The sequence below is a fragment of the Notothenia rossii genome (genome assembly GCF_949606895.1).
Source record: "Notothenia rossii genome assembly, chromosome: 4".
Taxonomy (NCBI): Eukaryota; Metazoa; Chordata; class Actinopteri; order Perciformes; family Nototheniidae; genus Notothenia; species Notothenia rossii.
This window is the reverse complement of record NC_136902.1, coordinates 27399374-27415535: the sequence shown is the minus strand read 5'-3', so window position 1 is coordinate 27415535 and position 16162 is coordinate 27399374. Positions and strand designations below refer to the sequence as shown.

The following is a 16162-nucleotide window of genomic DNA, read 5'->3' as shown; positions in this document are numbered from 1 at the left end:
TCTCAGGCAGGGAGGGGGAGGAGCTCTGGGATTGTAGCCTTTGCAGACCATTTACATGCACAGAAACATATAACACACTAAAGGAAATGTTAACCCCAAAAAGCAAAAGAGGGCCCCTTTAAAATCAGGGTGCACTTTTAAAAAAATAAAAAATAAAGAGGGTACACATCAGGGTTTTCTTTTTATGTATTTGCCTTTTATTTATTTTCCTGATTGAAATTTATTGTAAGGTCATAATTTGTCATTCATCACATTACATGGCATGATGCACCAGGTCTACTACACCCATTTACAGGAGGAATACACGGAAACATACACAAGGTTTTACAATGGGGAACAGGAAGTTAGCTCATTGCACTTACAACAGTGAATGGAACACTTTGTAATCATTTGTAGGCTCTCAACCTTTTTTCTGTAGTTTATTTTCACCCTCTTTTTTTTTCATTCATTTTGTTGGGTTATTTTTTCACCATCTAACCCTCTTCATCTCCACCCCCAAAAAAGAAATCTGTCCACCTTGAAAAATTACATGGAAGCCAGATATTTACCCCCCATTTTTTTTATGTTTTCGATGTCATCTCATTTTACAAACACAACATGTATAGAAACTCTACACAGACCAATATATTTTTTCATTTTTTTTTTTCATTTCCCAATACAACTTGTTTAAGGAGTCCGCAAGAGCCAGCCACTAACGTACACAATGCGATTCTTGTCATGTATCCTCCAAATCTAAAACTCTTGTGTTTCATGTAGTGTATGTGGTTTTTATGCACACACAGTTTGGGCAGGGTGGCTTGCATACGCTCCAGCTTGTGTCGCTGTGTGGTGTGCAAAGGCTTCTCTCCTGCCTGTGTGTGTGTGTGTGTGTGTGTGTGTGTGTGTGTGTGTGTGTGTGTGTGTGTGTGTGTGTGTGTGTGTGTGTGTGTGTGTGTGTGTGTGTGTGTGTGTGTGTGTGTGTGTGTGTGTGTGTTGTAGTATGTTAGTGTGTCGCACAGAACACATCCTTCATGGCATTTACATTTAGTTCTCTTCTGGTATTTACACTGGAAAAAGATGGCAGCCCGAGAGGTGAAGGTCAAAGGTCAGGGGGTTAAAAAGGTTGAGGGGTGGGGGGTGTCCAGTTCATGCACTTTACTTTGATGCTTCATTACAGGTGGAACATGAATAACAGCTCTGTGAATGATGGACTGTTTATTTCTGTCTTTATCATACCTCTCACCTATGAAACATTTACTCTTTTATAGATTTATATATATATATTTTGATGTGTTTTTAAATCTTTCTCCATTCCTACACTACATACTGTACAAGCATTGTTTGCTACCTTTTTGGTTGAGAACACACAGTCCGGTTTCCCAAAAGCACTCGAAGCTGCATTTGAATACCGTGGACTGTTTTAACTCTTTGTGGTGCTAAAAGTCATTTCAGCACCACAATCGGTATGTCCTTATTGCTGAGAGTCTTGATGTTGGATAAGAAAATTAGTAAAGACTTCTTAGATTTACATTTTTAAACACAGATCTGATCCAAATGACCCATGGAATCAGTTTGAACTATATTCCTCAAAGAAGCTATTCCTGACCAGATCTCAATTCAATTCTGGTTCTATCTTCTATTATGGACTACATTTGTGCTTCCAACACATCTGAAAAAGCCGGCTGTGGCTCAGTGATTTTTGCTTTGCTGTGGTCTGATCTTGCGCTCCAGGATATAAACAGACCCCATGCAGAGTATAGACAGAGACCACGACTAGAGGGCAGTAACAGGATGGCTTTCTTCAGTAACCAGTATTGTAGTATAAAGCCCTTGCTGCTATGCATATTGACGTCACCTTCGGTGGCTTTCTTCACACAGGAGCAACAAAAGTGACATTTTTCACACATTTGACACAGACCCCAGCCTTAAGAGGGTCTATTTGTGTCGTAAATTGTCAAATTTATTGCACCTGCATAAACAATGCTATATTTCTCTATATCTCAGTTAGGATGCTGCATTTTGTTAGTGCTTTCCTGAGGCAAAAGTGATTGAAGAACATTTTATTTAACTTTTTACAAACCTCCAAAAACATACGACATAAAATAGAGAAGGTTGGTAATAATCTGGATAACTTGAAACTTTCTCTCTCATGATTTGCTCTAGTTTGATACTCCTTTAAAGCTTCCAGGGTGAAGTCACTGATCTTGTTGCAGTGTACGGCAGCTTTGTATCTGAATGATGACCTAGCATTCTAGCGTTTTTCAATAGCCTCTAATCACATATATTGTTATAAAATAAAATGGTTGTGTCTATATATTTCAATACCTAAACGTCTTAATGACCCAAGCATCATTGAGCACCAGGAAAAGTGCAATATAAATACCATGTATTATTCTTCGACTCTTCTTCATCGCTCCTGTCTTTCATCAGCTTTCTATTCCCTCTCAGTATGATAAAATACATTCTGACATAAATAAATCCTCTCATAAATGTCTCACAAAAAAAATATATACTGGTTTGTTTTACACAGTGACTTAAAAGAAAGTGTAGGAGTTGGGAGATAAACAATGTGTTATACTTCATAAACCACTTCTTCTTAAATCTGTTATCTTTTCAGTAATTTCCGTTCCAGTGTATTTAGCTTATAAATCCTAAGTGTATCGTGGCAGTTCATCTTCAAACACCAACACTCTCATCAGTTCATTCAATTCAGGAATGCCTTGAAAAGTTCAGTATTTTGTGTCTAATATAATATAGTGTCATCTTATCTATCATGTGTATACATTTGTATTTGTACGGCTTTTGAGTATCTTAAATATTCTTTAAATAGTTCTTTCTCTGCAAACAGCGAGTGTACACCGGTAGACAATAACATGACATGTTGGGTCCTGCTTAATAAATAAAAATAAGAAAAAGAGGAGCATTTCTTCTTCTTCACCCCTGAGCAGTTACAACCTATATTAGGGAATGTATTGAGATCCTTATTGATATATTTATATTCTATATTTATATAAGTCTTTCCTTTTTGTATTTATAAATCTCTGGACAACTTTTCTGTGTACCCTGCGCCAAAAAAAGCAAATTGGCCTTGTTTGCAACGTTCATGAAACCTGGGATTTTTCATTGCTTATGGTAAATGCCCATTCAAAATGTATTCTTATTATATATTTTTCTTTCTTCTTTAATATTGGTGTTTAGAACAGCAAACAGACTCTTTTTTTATTGTTAAGCATCCTATGTGGACTTTTTATTATTAACTTTAGGTCTATTATTATTTCAAATTCTCATTGAAAATGACGTTGACCTATTTGTTGTTTGAATTTTTTGAATTGTATTTGTATTGCAAATAAAGAACTGCTAGACCTCAAATCATCTTAACAGCAACACTCCTTTCTTGCCTATCATTGCCATTTCCCAGCTACCATGAACACATCTTCACAAAGAGACCCCAGTTAGGGAGGAGAGGATTACCACGAGTAAAGAAAAGACCCTTCTTATAATTTCCTAACCTACCGGTGAGATATATTATACACACTTTCACAGAACTTCCTTATTTAGATTTATGAGGAATGCCAAACCAAATGGATATTATTAGAATAACTCAAGTGTGATAAACAATGACTTTTCCCATTGGTGTGTATTTTCACTTTGCTTTTCTTCCTCGTGTTTTGACCAAATATGATTCATTGCATAGAAGGACTGGAGATGAGAGGTCGCCTCTTCTGCCCACCATATTTGTCGTGGTTGATTTCGTGTTTTTTCTTTTCTTTTTTCCACATTGGATGATGGCCTTTAAATACACGCATACAGACCCCCACAAACATACATACAAACATTAGGAACAGAACAATATAGAGGTGACCTTGAGGTTTTCTGCGCAGGGCGGCATGCGAAGGTTCCCAGCGAGCGTTCACACAGACAATATACAGCAGAAGTTGGTTGGGTTTTGTTGGTTTTGCTGAAGGCCTCGCAATGTTTGGCCCGACAGTTTTTTTGAGTACCGAAACCGAAGATCCCACAATGCACTGCAGGAGCGACAGCAGGGAGAACACTGACCTGAGAAGTTTTTCCATGACAGTCTGAGAGAGAGGTTTTGGGGGGTTTGGTCTTGGACGCCACCATGATAGAAAATGAAAAGTTAAAAAAAGGCGAGTGACTTTGTGACACAACCAAGTGTGTTATATTTGGTTCCTCAGTCACGTGAGTGCTTTTTTTTTTTTTTTTCGTTCTTTTGACACCGTGTGCTTTCACATGTGCAGTGAGTGAAGACACATGCTGATACACACCGATGTGTAAAAGGAGCCTGGCGGTGCTCCTAAAGAACCTCCATGTTGGATTTTCAGAGAAATCCCATTGAACCCCCGCAGGTGAAAAAGTCCAGTTCTGCCGCAATGTGTGTCTGGTCTGCGTTTCAGTGCCTCTCTGCTGCCCTGCAGTGCTTCACATCGACTCCAGCTTGCCAACACAAGCAGCGCATCACACTTCCTGTGAGTGAAGACGTGATGTCTCACTGTTGGTCGTTGGAAGAGATCTGGGGGGTATCAAACGTGTGTTTATAGGTGAGCTCCTGCTCTCTTATGAAGAGTACAACAGTAGAACATTGTCAGAGTACGTTGGTGGTGGTACGTTTAAGCGTTACATCAGTGGTGTGTAAGACAGACGGAAGCAACACGTTTCTACTCCACCAACTTTTTAAATGACACACGATTGTGCTCTTCACTTCCTTACCTCTTACTCTATTGCTTTTATAGGTATTGATAATAAATAAGAGTCAGTAAAATTGACAGGATGAATTCAGTACAAAACATAAATAAAATAAATAATATCACTAACGATTATCAAAAACAAAGTTAAAAAATATAAATTAATCTCACTGTGGCCAGTGTTCCAGCAGATTTAACTACATAAACAAGAGGTGTGATGAAAATATGTTTTTATAGGGTTTAATAAAAAAGATGTCACTTCAAAATAAAATATTTAAGAATGATTAAGGCAATATTGGTTACCTGCAACATAAAAACCAGCAATAAAGAACGTAATTGAAACACAGGATATGATGACCACCAACAGCAACATGAGGAACATCTGAGAGCCAAATGTTGTGGAGCAGTTGGAGGAACCCCATCACCACAAGCACTGCAGGTGAATGTTGTCTTAATGGCTTTGTAATGGCTGAAAAACAACCCGACGACATACAGTTTCACTCCAAAAACCAATCCATATTTTTGTCTTAAAAAAAACTAAAACAAGGCTCCTCTTATTCCCGTGGCCCAATTCCTGTGTGTTGCTCCGGAAATCTCTTAATCGTTAACGTCGTCTAGCTAAGTGTTTCCAAGTGTACTTATAGCCTCAGTTAAGTAATGATGAACAGTGTAAGGTCTTGGATATAAAGTTCCATGCATTCCAAATTCCTTTTTTTTTAAATCCACTATACACTTCTTTAAAGACATGGCAAGTTGGATCATTGGGCGGGGATTGGAAATGAAGAAGAATCAGCATTCAAGAAAAACGCAGAGAAGTGAGGAAGAGGGGGAGCAAAAGGTCTAAACAGTTCCAATCTGGAATGTAGATAGAAACAAACCGTGGAAAGAAACCCGAACCGACAAACACGGACTGTGGGTCGGCTACGTCGTTAGCTTTGTCTTTTTCATTCAACGTGACATTTCCTTTAAGTGACAAGAGGTCTGTAGTACCAGAAAAAGCTGCAGCAAGTTTTATTCACATTTTCCCCGCTCTTTTTTACTTTGAGAAGAGATAGAAAAGAGGAGAGAGGTGGGTTTGTTCCTAGTTTGAGCGCAGGACTGTGAAACCAAGGATCCTAGCATGCCACCATGCCTGTTGTAAAGCAACCGTTTCCTGTAAGCAGGAAGAAGGAGCTCTCGTATAAACAGTGGCGTCGTAAGCGTATTGGCGACCATCTTGTTATTCCATTGCAACTGCAGGTCAGATCCAAACGGAGGACTTAGGTGGTGCATGGCTACCATTGGTTTTACTCGTCTTCCAACAACTGTGTAGATCTCCGCTGGTGTTTAGCTCCCTCTACTGGCATGGAGGAATAGCCGCATAAACACATTTTGACTTTTGGCTGCCAGTTCTTTTCAATGAATGGCGGAGAAACTGCTACAGGTGGTTTGGAGGGCTCCGCGGTAGTTTGATGGAGACTAATTACTTGGCTGGGAAACGCTGGGTAAAGCATGGATGTTGGGTTGGCATGATCTGTAAAGAAACACAAAGGTAATTTAGTCCATTGAACACTAACCCTGCATGGTTATTATAATATTCATTGATACAAATTCGATAAGTGCATATTCACTTGTCTCTCCACTGAATGTGTGTCCTATAATTAATATTCACCTTATTTACAATATAAGACTACAATATTCTCATATATAAATAGCATAGCAAACATTGTGTAGCACATAACAACAGCTGTCCTTCCAATTTGGAGGGTCAACAATTTATAGAAGCAAACATTGTGTAAGGTTACACAGCAGTTGAATAAAGGAAGAATGTCTGGGTGCACCATGGATGTATAAAGAGAACTGGGACCCCGTTCATTCCTATGAAAGTTGTTCAGTGGCACATGAAGCCTGACTCAAGAGCAAAATAACCCGTATCTGTGCCCATAGAGCGACCAATGCATTAACAAGATTCAATCAATGGCATATGCAGGGTGGTTTAGTTGAAGCAATGATTCAGTGCTGTGATCTTCATCTACAGAGGTTTCTTGAGTTTTAAAGGGGACATGTCATGGATATCTTCTGTGCACATATGTATGTTTTGGTATCTGGAATACCCACCAACCCACAAACAAATTGTAGACAACTTTGCAATTCTGTTTTTAGGTTCAATAAGCCATTCAGATTCTGCTCCCCTTCCTATGTCACATGTAAGCTCATTAGAATAAACCTTCCTTGTATTTAGCCGACGCTTTTATCCAAAGTGACAAAGTCAACATGTCCGGTTTAAAGCTGCTTCAAAGTCATGTGAGATCCATGCATTTAGTTTGGGACTCTTTAAAGACACACGGTCAGCCTTTCTACTCAAATGAAAGGGATTGCTGTGTAGAGCTGTAACAGTCACATTGGCCACTAGATGGTGGATGAGCCAAAGAAATGCACTGCTGATGTACAGTACACCAAAGATTTAGAATAATAACGGGAATGATGACGGCCTTGTATCTGCATTCACCTGTTAATGATCGTATTCGAAGCAGCGTTGAGTTCAAGCAGGGTAACATTCATGTGGTGTATTATTTTTATCAACCATTGCATCCTTGCTACATGAATTCTGGCCTTTCATTTGGTTTATTATGAGAATCAAGATTGTTGCCTTGAGATCTTCCTACTCCTAGCTGCGAAGAGTGATAATGAGTGGAAGCAGAAGCTAAGGTAAAGAGTTCTTCTCGTCAAGAAAATAGTGTGAAAATGCCAGGATTAATCCAAATATTTAACTCATTTGAGCCAACCCCAATTCCTTTTTTTTTTTAAATGAGTATTTCCAGCATGTACAAACTTTAATGAGCAATAGCAACACAGGTCCAGGTCACTTTAAGAACATATCACCAACTGTCTACATAATGGGAAAGGCACATGATATCATGCTACCTGAGAGTACAGGGAGGTAAAGTCCTTTTTAAATTAGCTTCACAGCTCTGAGGTCTTTCATTGTGCAGACTAATACTTCTTAGAGATCTCTGCCTTAGTATTTCCTCAAATAGGGAGCTGCACATACTTTTTTTTAAAGTCTTGTTTGGTCAGAGCCCTTCTCCCTGCTTCAGATCTCAGGGCGAACAGAGTGCGAGCCCTTCAGGTTATATATAGACCCAGCAGTAATTAGCCCCATGCAGAACACTTGTGTACCCTGCAATTAGCAGCACCTGTGGCCTCCTGTGTCTTCACCATGTAATAAACCCTTTGTCCTGCAAATTACAATGAAATGCAAAAGTTCTTCATTTAGGTTCAGCATTGACAGCCAAGGCAGGAAGTAATCAGAATGAAGTAGTTCATAGCAAAGGTCTTAACAAAACCAGTATAATGTGCTTGGACATTGACACACAAAGACTTATGCTGTTATTTGTGATGATGAACTGTATGTTTGTAACTAAAATGTGGAAGGATTCTTAAAATAGTATTAGACTAAAAAGGTATTAGACTTTGGGAGTTTAAATTCACATTTACAGGTTGCTTTTGTCCCCTCTATGATCTCATTGTTATTCTAGTATGTTTCCCAAATGAAAAAGGTATGCATCATTCTTGAATCACTGCCTTCTGGTTTTTCTCCCACTGTGCCTGACTCAGATCAACTGCTCCAAACATGCTGTATATTTACATTTGCCCAGCATTAGGTTGAATCTGTTCTAGTGAACAGGCTCCCAAAGGGCTGTAAACAGCAGACAGCAAACTGACTCACTGGAAGAGAAGATGGAGGGAGGGGAAACAACATGATATGACCAGGAGCACACAGTATGGACATTTAAATATGTTTACTTATACTTTTAATCTAGGTATGTTTGTCACGGATTAGGATAAAACGATATTCTAGATCTAGACAGAAGTGTGTTTTTGACGATGTAGTGTTTTTCCCAGTTTGTGTAAAAGAAGTTGACTTATACTGAGCTCTGACTTCAATCCCATCCGACACCTTAAGGCTGAATGAGAGTGAGTCAGGCCAACATTACTGGCCGACCTCACTAATACTCGTGTGTCTGAAAGGGAGCAAATCCCTGCAGCCATGTTTCAAAATCTTGTGCAAAGCCTTCCTTGAGGAGTGGAGACAATCCTTACAACATATTATACCCATGGTTTTAAAACGAGATCTCATTTGAGTGTGTAATGTATGCTGTCTGGATACTTTTTGCAATAAAGTGTACGATAAAGGTGAAAACCGAGAGAGGAAGACATTTTTCCTCATGAGTGGGGTGGTGAAAGTAGAAAATGGTAAAGGCGGAGGATAGATAAAAAGGAGACATGCAGAGAAAAAAAAATGACAATCCTGACAAACAGAGGAGAGCAGGGACAGGCAGCATGGAAGTGAGAGAGCGAGAGCAAAAGGAGAGAGAAGCAGTGATGTTTGACAGTGTGGGAGGAGAGAGACTCACATGAGGCAGTTAGTCAGCAGCGCTTGGCTGCACAGCACACAAAAACACGCACAGTCCAGGCTCAGTACATTATCTTTTATGGCACATATGCAACACTGTGCACACTGTGAAATACAGCAGCTACATCAATGCCTGCTCATTCTCCAGCGGTGCATCAAAAGCTTCAAAACACACTGCGCCAAAGGCAAAAGACTGCACGTCCAATCAAATAAAGAAGCTTGGATTTATTTATTGCTGCTTCTATTTGTACTGCCTCTACACGTATAAAACACATCTGTATCAGAGCCATGTCGTTACATTAGCTGACATTACGACCCACACCGGCCTCTCTACAATCCTTCATAACTTATTTGCAATATGTTTTCTTTGGTTTATGTCTGAAAAACATTCACTGTCAACATATTCGATTTATAAAAAATGAACAATTACTTTTTGGAGATTGCCAAGTTAGTGAACTAACTAATGTTGCCAGCAATGTAAGCTAGCAAACGTGAGTGTTAGGGTAGCTAACCCTGACTCCTACAAAATGACGTTTCACTGCTATTTTAAACCTCTGATTAATGCAAATTGAAATGAAACTAAAGAAAAAACCAACAGAACTACATGGTTATGTTTAGGTAGAAACTCCACTTGGTTATAGTTTTAAGTAAATATTCTGGTTTAGTCTCAAACAAGTACGTGTTTAACGTTGTTTAACTTGCGGACATACATTTAAAAATGTCAACGTGTACTTCCAGTTCCACCCGGGACAGGGATATCAGACTCCTGAGTTAAAGGTCTGTGTTTTTCTGACACGCCCTCCCATACAATGTATGAATGAAAACATAATGTCTGGGGTATCTGGGATCGCTGATTTTAGAAGACGTGGAAGAAGGGTGCTGTAGCACTGTTGCATTAAGGAGTTAAAGCTAGATCTTTTTAGCCAATCCTCAGGCATGGCATAACTAGGGTTGCGAAATTCCGGGAATTTTCAAAGATGGAAACTTTCCACAGGAATTAACGGGAATAAACGGGAATTTAAGGGAATAAACTGGGAATTTTCAAAATTGAAGGTTGGCTTTTCATAGGGAGCTTAAATATAGTTGGGGAAAGTATATTTTAGCTTAATCTTGACTAAAACAAACAGATGTCATTCAAGTACACTTGAATATCCATGCCATAGCACACTGCTTACTGCATGGCTATTGAGACCACACAAAGGTTCGCAACAGGCTCACAAATGTGAGAGTGGAAAAACTGGTTGGCATTCGGGCAAACCTAAGGCTCTCTGAGCCTGACACAGAGCCATCCTCAACAAGGCTGGACAGTGACACTGAATAGGAAGACTCAGAGTTGGATGTTGATGAGGTCCAGGAAGAGCATGTTTAATGGGACTTTTTGGAGGGAGAGGGGATCTTTTCATTTAACATTTTGAATGGGACTTTGTGGGGATTTTTGGATGGGGGGTGCATTTTTGTTCATTTTTTAATGAGTGAGGTTGGGGGGATGAGTAATATTTAACTCAACATTCCTGTTTTCGTTCTTCAATGAAACAAATAATTGTTCAATAAAATAATTAAAACTTGTTCTGTTCTACTTAAAAAAAATAAAAAAATAAAAAAGATCTGTTGAAATGTCATGTTTTTTTGTTTAATTTTGCATCGAATATTTCCAAAATTCCCCAGCTTAACTTCCCATGGAAACTTTCCGGAAACTTTCTGGAAATGTACCGGAAACTTTCCGCCCCTTTGCAACCCTAGGCATAACTAAGACCCTTTAGGAAGAGTTTACAAAGAAATTGCTTTTAACACACTTTTCACTTTTTGTCTAGTCTATATTTAGGTTTGAGGTCTCAAGGTCCCACCTAAGAACTAATTCTGACTCCACTGATGTTGTTATCAGAGAAGATAAATATACCTTGAATATTTTAAGATTTTTACAAGCCATCAATGTGCAATGACATCACAACCTGAACAAGTGAAAACCAATCCAAGACATCTCCATTTGTTGGTACAAAGTCCCACATGGACTGGTGATTAAAGACGATGATGCCACTTTAGTTTTATTTCTAGCAGGGGTTTACTTTGATTCTTCAAGATGAGCTACAAGCCTGATTGTGATCTTCTTTGTTTGATGTTTCATTGTTCCTGCACTCTAATATGATGAAACAAATGGCAGTTCATTAATCATTGCCATGCTCTTGGAACGCAAATGACTTTTGCTGATGTATTTCTGGCTGAGCTGACTGCAGGCTTTTGAACTCACTCAACCCAGAGGCCAGTGTTTTCGGCAGAAGGCCACAATACAACAGCTGCAAAAACACATAAGCTGCCACAACACTGGCTTCGGGCTGAGCTGGAGGAACAAGCACAGAAAGCTTGTCTCCACATGACAACAATTGAGATATGAAGAATTGAAGATGTACAAATATCCTGGAGACAAAGGAATACGTAAACCAAAATTGTGTATTTTCTGCTCAGTAGATTAATATTGCTCTGGATTCGTTTTTCTTAAGTCCCCTCTGGAGTTATTTTGTTGGCACACAAACATTATATTTGCAATCAGTGTTAGTCAAAATTGATTGTATTGATATGCTACTGTAAGACTTTTTGTTTTTGTTTCACTAATTACCAACCGTTGGAACTGTGGAGACACCATCGTAAGTCAAAATGGCAGCAGCATTGGTTGAGTTTTTCTGTAACCGTCCACGTCTGTTCACATTTTCTTTTCCATTAACTTGATTTTAAACAATGCCAGAACCCATACTGAGTTACTGTTAGTGTTTCCTTCCTGTCTGTCTTCTGTTGATCCCTCTGACATCCAGCGATCTGTGTTTTAACCTGTTTCCTTCTCTTGCCCTGTTATTCTTTTTTTCACTGGGTACAGCTCAGCCATCATGAAGTTTCCTGCTCTCAAATATGAAAAAAAGTATTCCAAGGTAAACCAATGTTTGTTGTCCGCAGCTAACGTTACATTTACCAGACTCCATTCTCCGAATCAATATGTCTATACATAGTCCTTTGATCCTCCTTTGCAACAGTCTGTTATCGAGTATTAACTTCTGAAATGTCCAAATTGACCAATCAGAATCGAGTATTCAAACAAGCCTTGTAATAACAGCTAATACAACATTTGCAAAGCTGATTTTGTATGTATATTGAATGCAACATTGTTCATCTATGTTGACTAGCTTGCCGTTTTCTTCTTCTTTTCCTTTGTTGGCGCACTGAAGCAGATACTATTATTTGACTATTATTGGTAAGGCGTAACAGCACTAGAAGGACTGTGCGCTGGGTCTAAAGGTCAAATGAACGTTCCTGACTTTGGTCCCCTTTGAATTTGACTTACTGGGAAAGTTTTATAGTTTAGTTTTAAAAAGATCTCTAAGGGATCAGTTAGGAAAAGTTGAAAGTAACTTACTGTCTGAACTGCCAGAGAGAGTGGCGTGTTCTCTCTGGCAGTGTGTGCTCAGGCCTGAGACATGAAGCATCCAGAGGATTCCAGTCCTTGTTGGCTGCAAGAGGAAGCAGCAGCGTTTCAGACCAGGAGATTTACTTGATGGAAACATCCATCTTCTGATACAATCTGTACATCATTTATATATATATATATATATATAAAAGAAAGTCTCAACGTGGTTCCCAATGTGCCCACAGGATATGTTGTCAAGTTCTATAGATACAGTATATGTTTGATTATCTCATCGTATTTTTTGCTATTTTTCAAACATGTGAGAAAGTTAAATGTCCAAACTTTAACATTACCCATCATGAACATCATGGAACTTGACACATTTGCCCCATTTCTTACACATTGTAATACTTGTGTTAGGGCTGGGGTTAGGGTGGCAATAAAGAAAATGATTTCCTTCACATTTTTATAAAAGTCACCATAATGCACCATTAGTTTTGGACTCTTTAAGGTTAGGCTGTGCTCATTTCATATAGGGGTTACGGTAATTACCAGTTTCTGATTTGTTTATAGTCTAAAAGCTCTGATACATATCTCTTGAAGCATAATGATACATAAAACTGACAAGCAACCAAACACAGATGCATCATGTAAGCTAAGAACACATCTCAAAGTAATGAAAACCACATTTAATTGCTATATTTACCTTTTTAACCTTTAACCAACTCTCATATGACATCAATATGCTTATGAATGAGGCTTGGGTTTCACTGCAGCAGCAGAATTGAGTAATCAACAGCTTCCAGGACTGATGAATAGATACTTAGTGAAACTGTGGTAGCAGATACATTTACATAAATCAGTGTTTTCAGGTTAAATGACAATTAAGGTACTCACCAGTAAGCTCAGCTCTCCTCTCTGTTCCCTTCTCTCTTCATCATCTTTCTCTTTTTTAGTAAATTAAAAGCAGGGAAAATTCCACAGGTTTGTCTGGTACAGGGCCTCGTAGCTGTCATTTCACATTTACATAGTCCTGCAAAAACATGGAGACATTTGAGCATGTAAAGAAGTCTCCAGTCATATTAAGAATGGTCTTTGAAAATGTCAAAATCAGCTAAAGTCAAGCTGCAAATGCTTCACATCCCTCGACGTGGTCCATTCAAATTGCATGATACAAGATGGAGCCCGATAATAAAATATTCAACATATGCGGCCATGCAAGGACTTTTGCAAGCTGTCTTATGTATTTTTTATTGTTCTGCTATTTTAAAACATCAAAGCTTGGTTTCATGATTTTGGAAAGTCCAGTCTCAAGTATATAAAATCTCAAAACAGTCATTTCACAATAAACACATATCAGCTGGAATTATCTGCTGTAAACAAACAACTCATTTGAAACAGACAGTGAGTCATAGAAGGAATACATTGTCATTGTCAAAATATATAGAAAAATAAGAATAGACTGAGAATAGAGCACACAGACACTTAGACATAGACACGCTGCTTTAGGAACACACAGTCTGTTCTGAATAAACCACTTTGAAGCCGCCCACTCGCTGCTGCCTACAAGAGTCAAAACAACCCGGTGTAGCTATCTGTCATTATCCCACCAGCATCTCACAGATGTATTTGTGTACCTTATGTTGAGATGTTTTTGTTCACTGAAGAGAAATATAAATGTTTCCAGCTTGTTGTACGTGAATCATTGATCAGATCTACTGCTGCTGTCCGATCATTATCTTCCGAGAAGCAGACAAGTGGTCTTTGCTTTCTCACATGTACAGTCATGAGGTTATACTTTATTTAACATTATTATGACTTATATTCAAAAGAGTTCAACATATATGATCTGCGAGGAGTTCATCCTTTTAAACTACTCGAGGGAAGCTGTTTTAAACGTAAGAACCTCAGCTACAACCTTTCCCATAAAACAGCAGCCCCTGTACACCATTAATCAACTTCCTGTTCCAGAGTGTGTTCAGTTCTGCTTCTCTAATGAACGATCCGCTTTCTGCAGGTCTAACTTTGCAGATACATACTGTAAGACAAATAAACCAAAGAAAAGACATACCTTAATATAAGCACCTCAGAAGAAAGAGGTGAGTTTCTTGCCCAAACCGCTTATAGCTGAAAGAAAGCGTACAAGAAAAGATGTTAGCTGATGGGTGAGAACTGAAGTACTCAATCAGATAAAGGGTTTGCATTACTAATGATGTTTATTCTTAATGTGCAAGTACTGTAGACTAAAGGCATGAAAATATTTGAGTTTGGTTGATGCGCAACTTGAAAGCTCTTTTATCAGTTACTACTACCACAGTTCAATTGTGATGTCATGAGGTGGTTTTGCCTTTTTATAGCGTTTTGTGTTTATTTTATTTGCTTATCTGTAGTTATTGTTTGTCTCTGTATTGGTTTTGATTATTTTTGTTGTAGTCTGTCTGTAGTTGTTTTGTGTCCCTTTCAAGTCCTATTTTTAACTCTTCAGTTAGATGTTGTGTCGTTGTAGTCACGTGTTGTCTTTCTGTAGCTATCTTGTCTCTCTTGGTAGCCATTTAGCATCTCTTCGTTGTCCTTTTGTCCATCTCTGTAGTTATTTTGCATCTCCTTGTAGTTATTTTATCCCTCTCTGTAGTTATTGTACGTCTCTTTGTAGTTCTGTGCCTCGCTGCAGTTATTTTGCATTTTTTTGTTGTTGTTTGAATGACTTTCTAATAAGTAAATACTAGTCACCTGTGCCTGTGTCAGTAATCCATCCAATTAATATTATTTAGGGCACGTTAGGAAGTAAAGTATCTAGTTTGACAAGTGCCTTCCTCCAAACATTTTTAGGCTATTAACATGGTGATGATCAGCAGTTGATACCTTATTAACATGACTGATGTCTTAAATTATATCAGGGCCAAATCAGTTATTTAAAATGTGCTGTTTTTGGGTGATTTGTATGTCGTACCATCTCCCAGTTTGCCGGCCTGCTCAGCGGCGTTTCCAGGGAGGATCTTGGACAACATGCCGTCTCCCTCCATACCAGGCACTCCTGCTGCTGCACTGCCAATGCCTCCTGGCCGAGGAGCTGCCTTGGAGCCTGGACAGGAAGAAAACAGAGAGAGGAAGGGAGGACGACGGGAAAGTGGAAGGAGAAATTAGAAATGGAAGGGAAAGGAGAAGAGAGAAGTTTCCAGAGGACAAGAGATGTTAGTTTTCTTTTTCTACGATGAAATCTGTGGTGTTAAATGCTCTCTGTCTTGTCATTGCACTTTCCAAAGATCCCTTCAAACAGAGTGGGCAGTAATATGATGTCTTAAACTTCACTAGTTGCTCCTGTGAGTCCACTGATACAGACTCTTGACTTGATGTGTCGCATGTAACTAACAGACTACTTAACAACACATCTAGACAGAAGGACAGACTGACTGACCACACAGTGATATCAAAGCGTTGATATTTGTCTTTGGTTCAAATGTTTTTTATAGAAGACTTTATGTGCTTTAGTGTGACATTTATCCAAATAAGTTTGTTTTTGGGTGAACTCTTGCTTTAAGGATAGTGAAAGTTTTATAGCACCAGTTTATTTCCAATATTTAATAATCAGAAAAGGAAAACAGTCAGTCAAATAAATAACTAATAGTTTTCTTTTATGTAGCATTATATTTATTATTATTATATATTTGTATTTGCTGTAAAGATATTTAAACA

The 16162-nt window shown here is 38.6% G+C and overlaps 1 protein-coding gene across 9 annotated transcripts in view; it reads right to left on the bottom strand.

Annotated features, from left to right (window-relative positions):
• Window positions 1-581: 581 nt before the first annotated feature.
• Window positions 582-16162, bottom strand: part of bsna (bassoon presynaptic cytomatrix protein a) — a 157531-nt gene continuing 141950 nt past the window's right edge. For all 9 annotated transcript variants that reach the window (XM_079675130.1, XM_079675137.1, XM_079675132.1 and 6 more), the window contains 5 exons: window positions 15420-15551; window positions 14541-14596; window positions 13367-13502; window positions 12479-12572; window positions 582-6195 (listed from right to left, as the gene is read on the bottom strand). In XM_079675130.1, the coding sequence (XP_079531256.1) occupies window positions 14556-14596; window positions 15420-15551 (173 nt within the window). In that variant the 3' untranslated portion in view covers window positions 582-6195; window positions 12479-12572; window positions 13367-13502; window positions 14541-14555. The remainder of the gene's footprint in view (window positions 6196-12478; window positions 12573-13366; window positions 13503-14540; window positions 14597-15419; window positions 15552-16162) is intronic.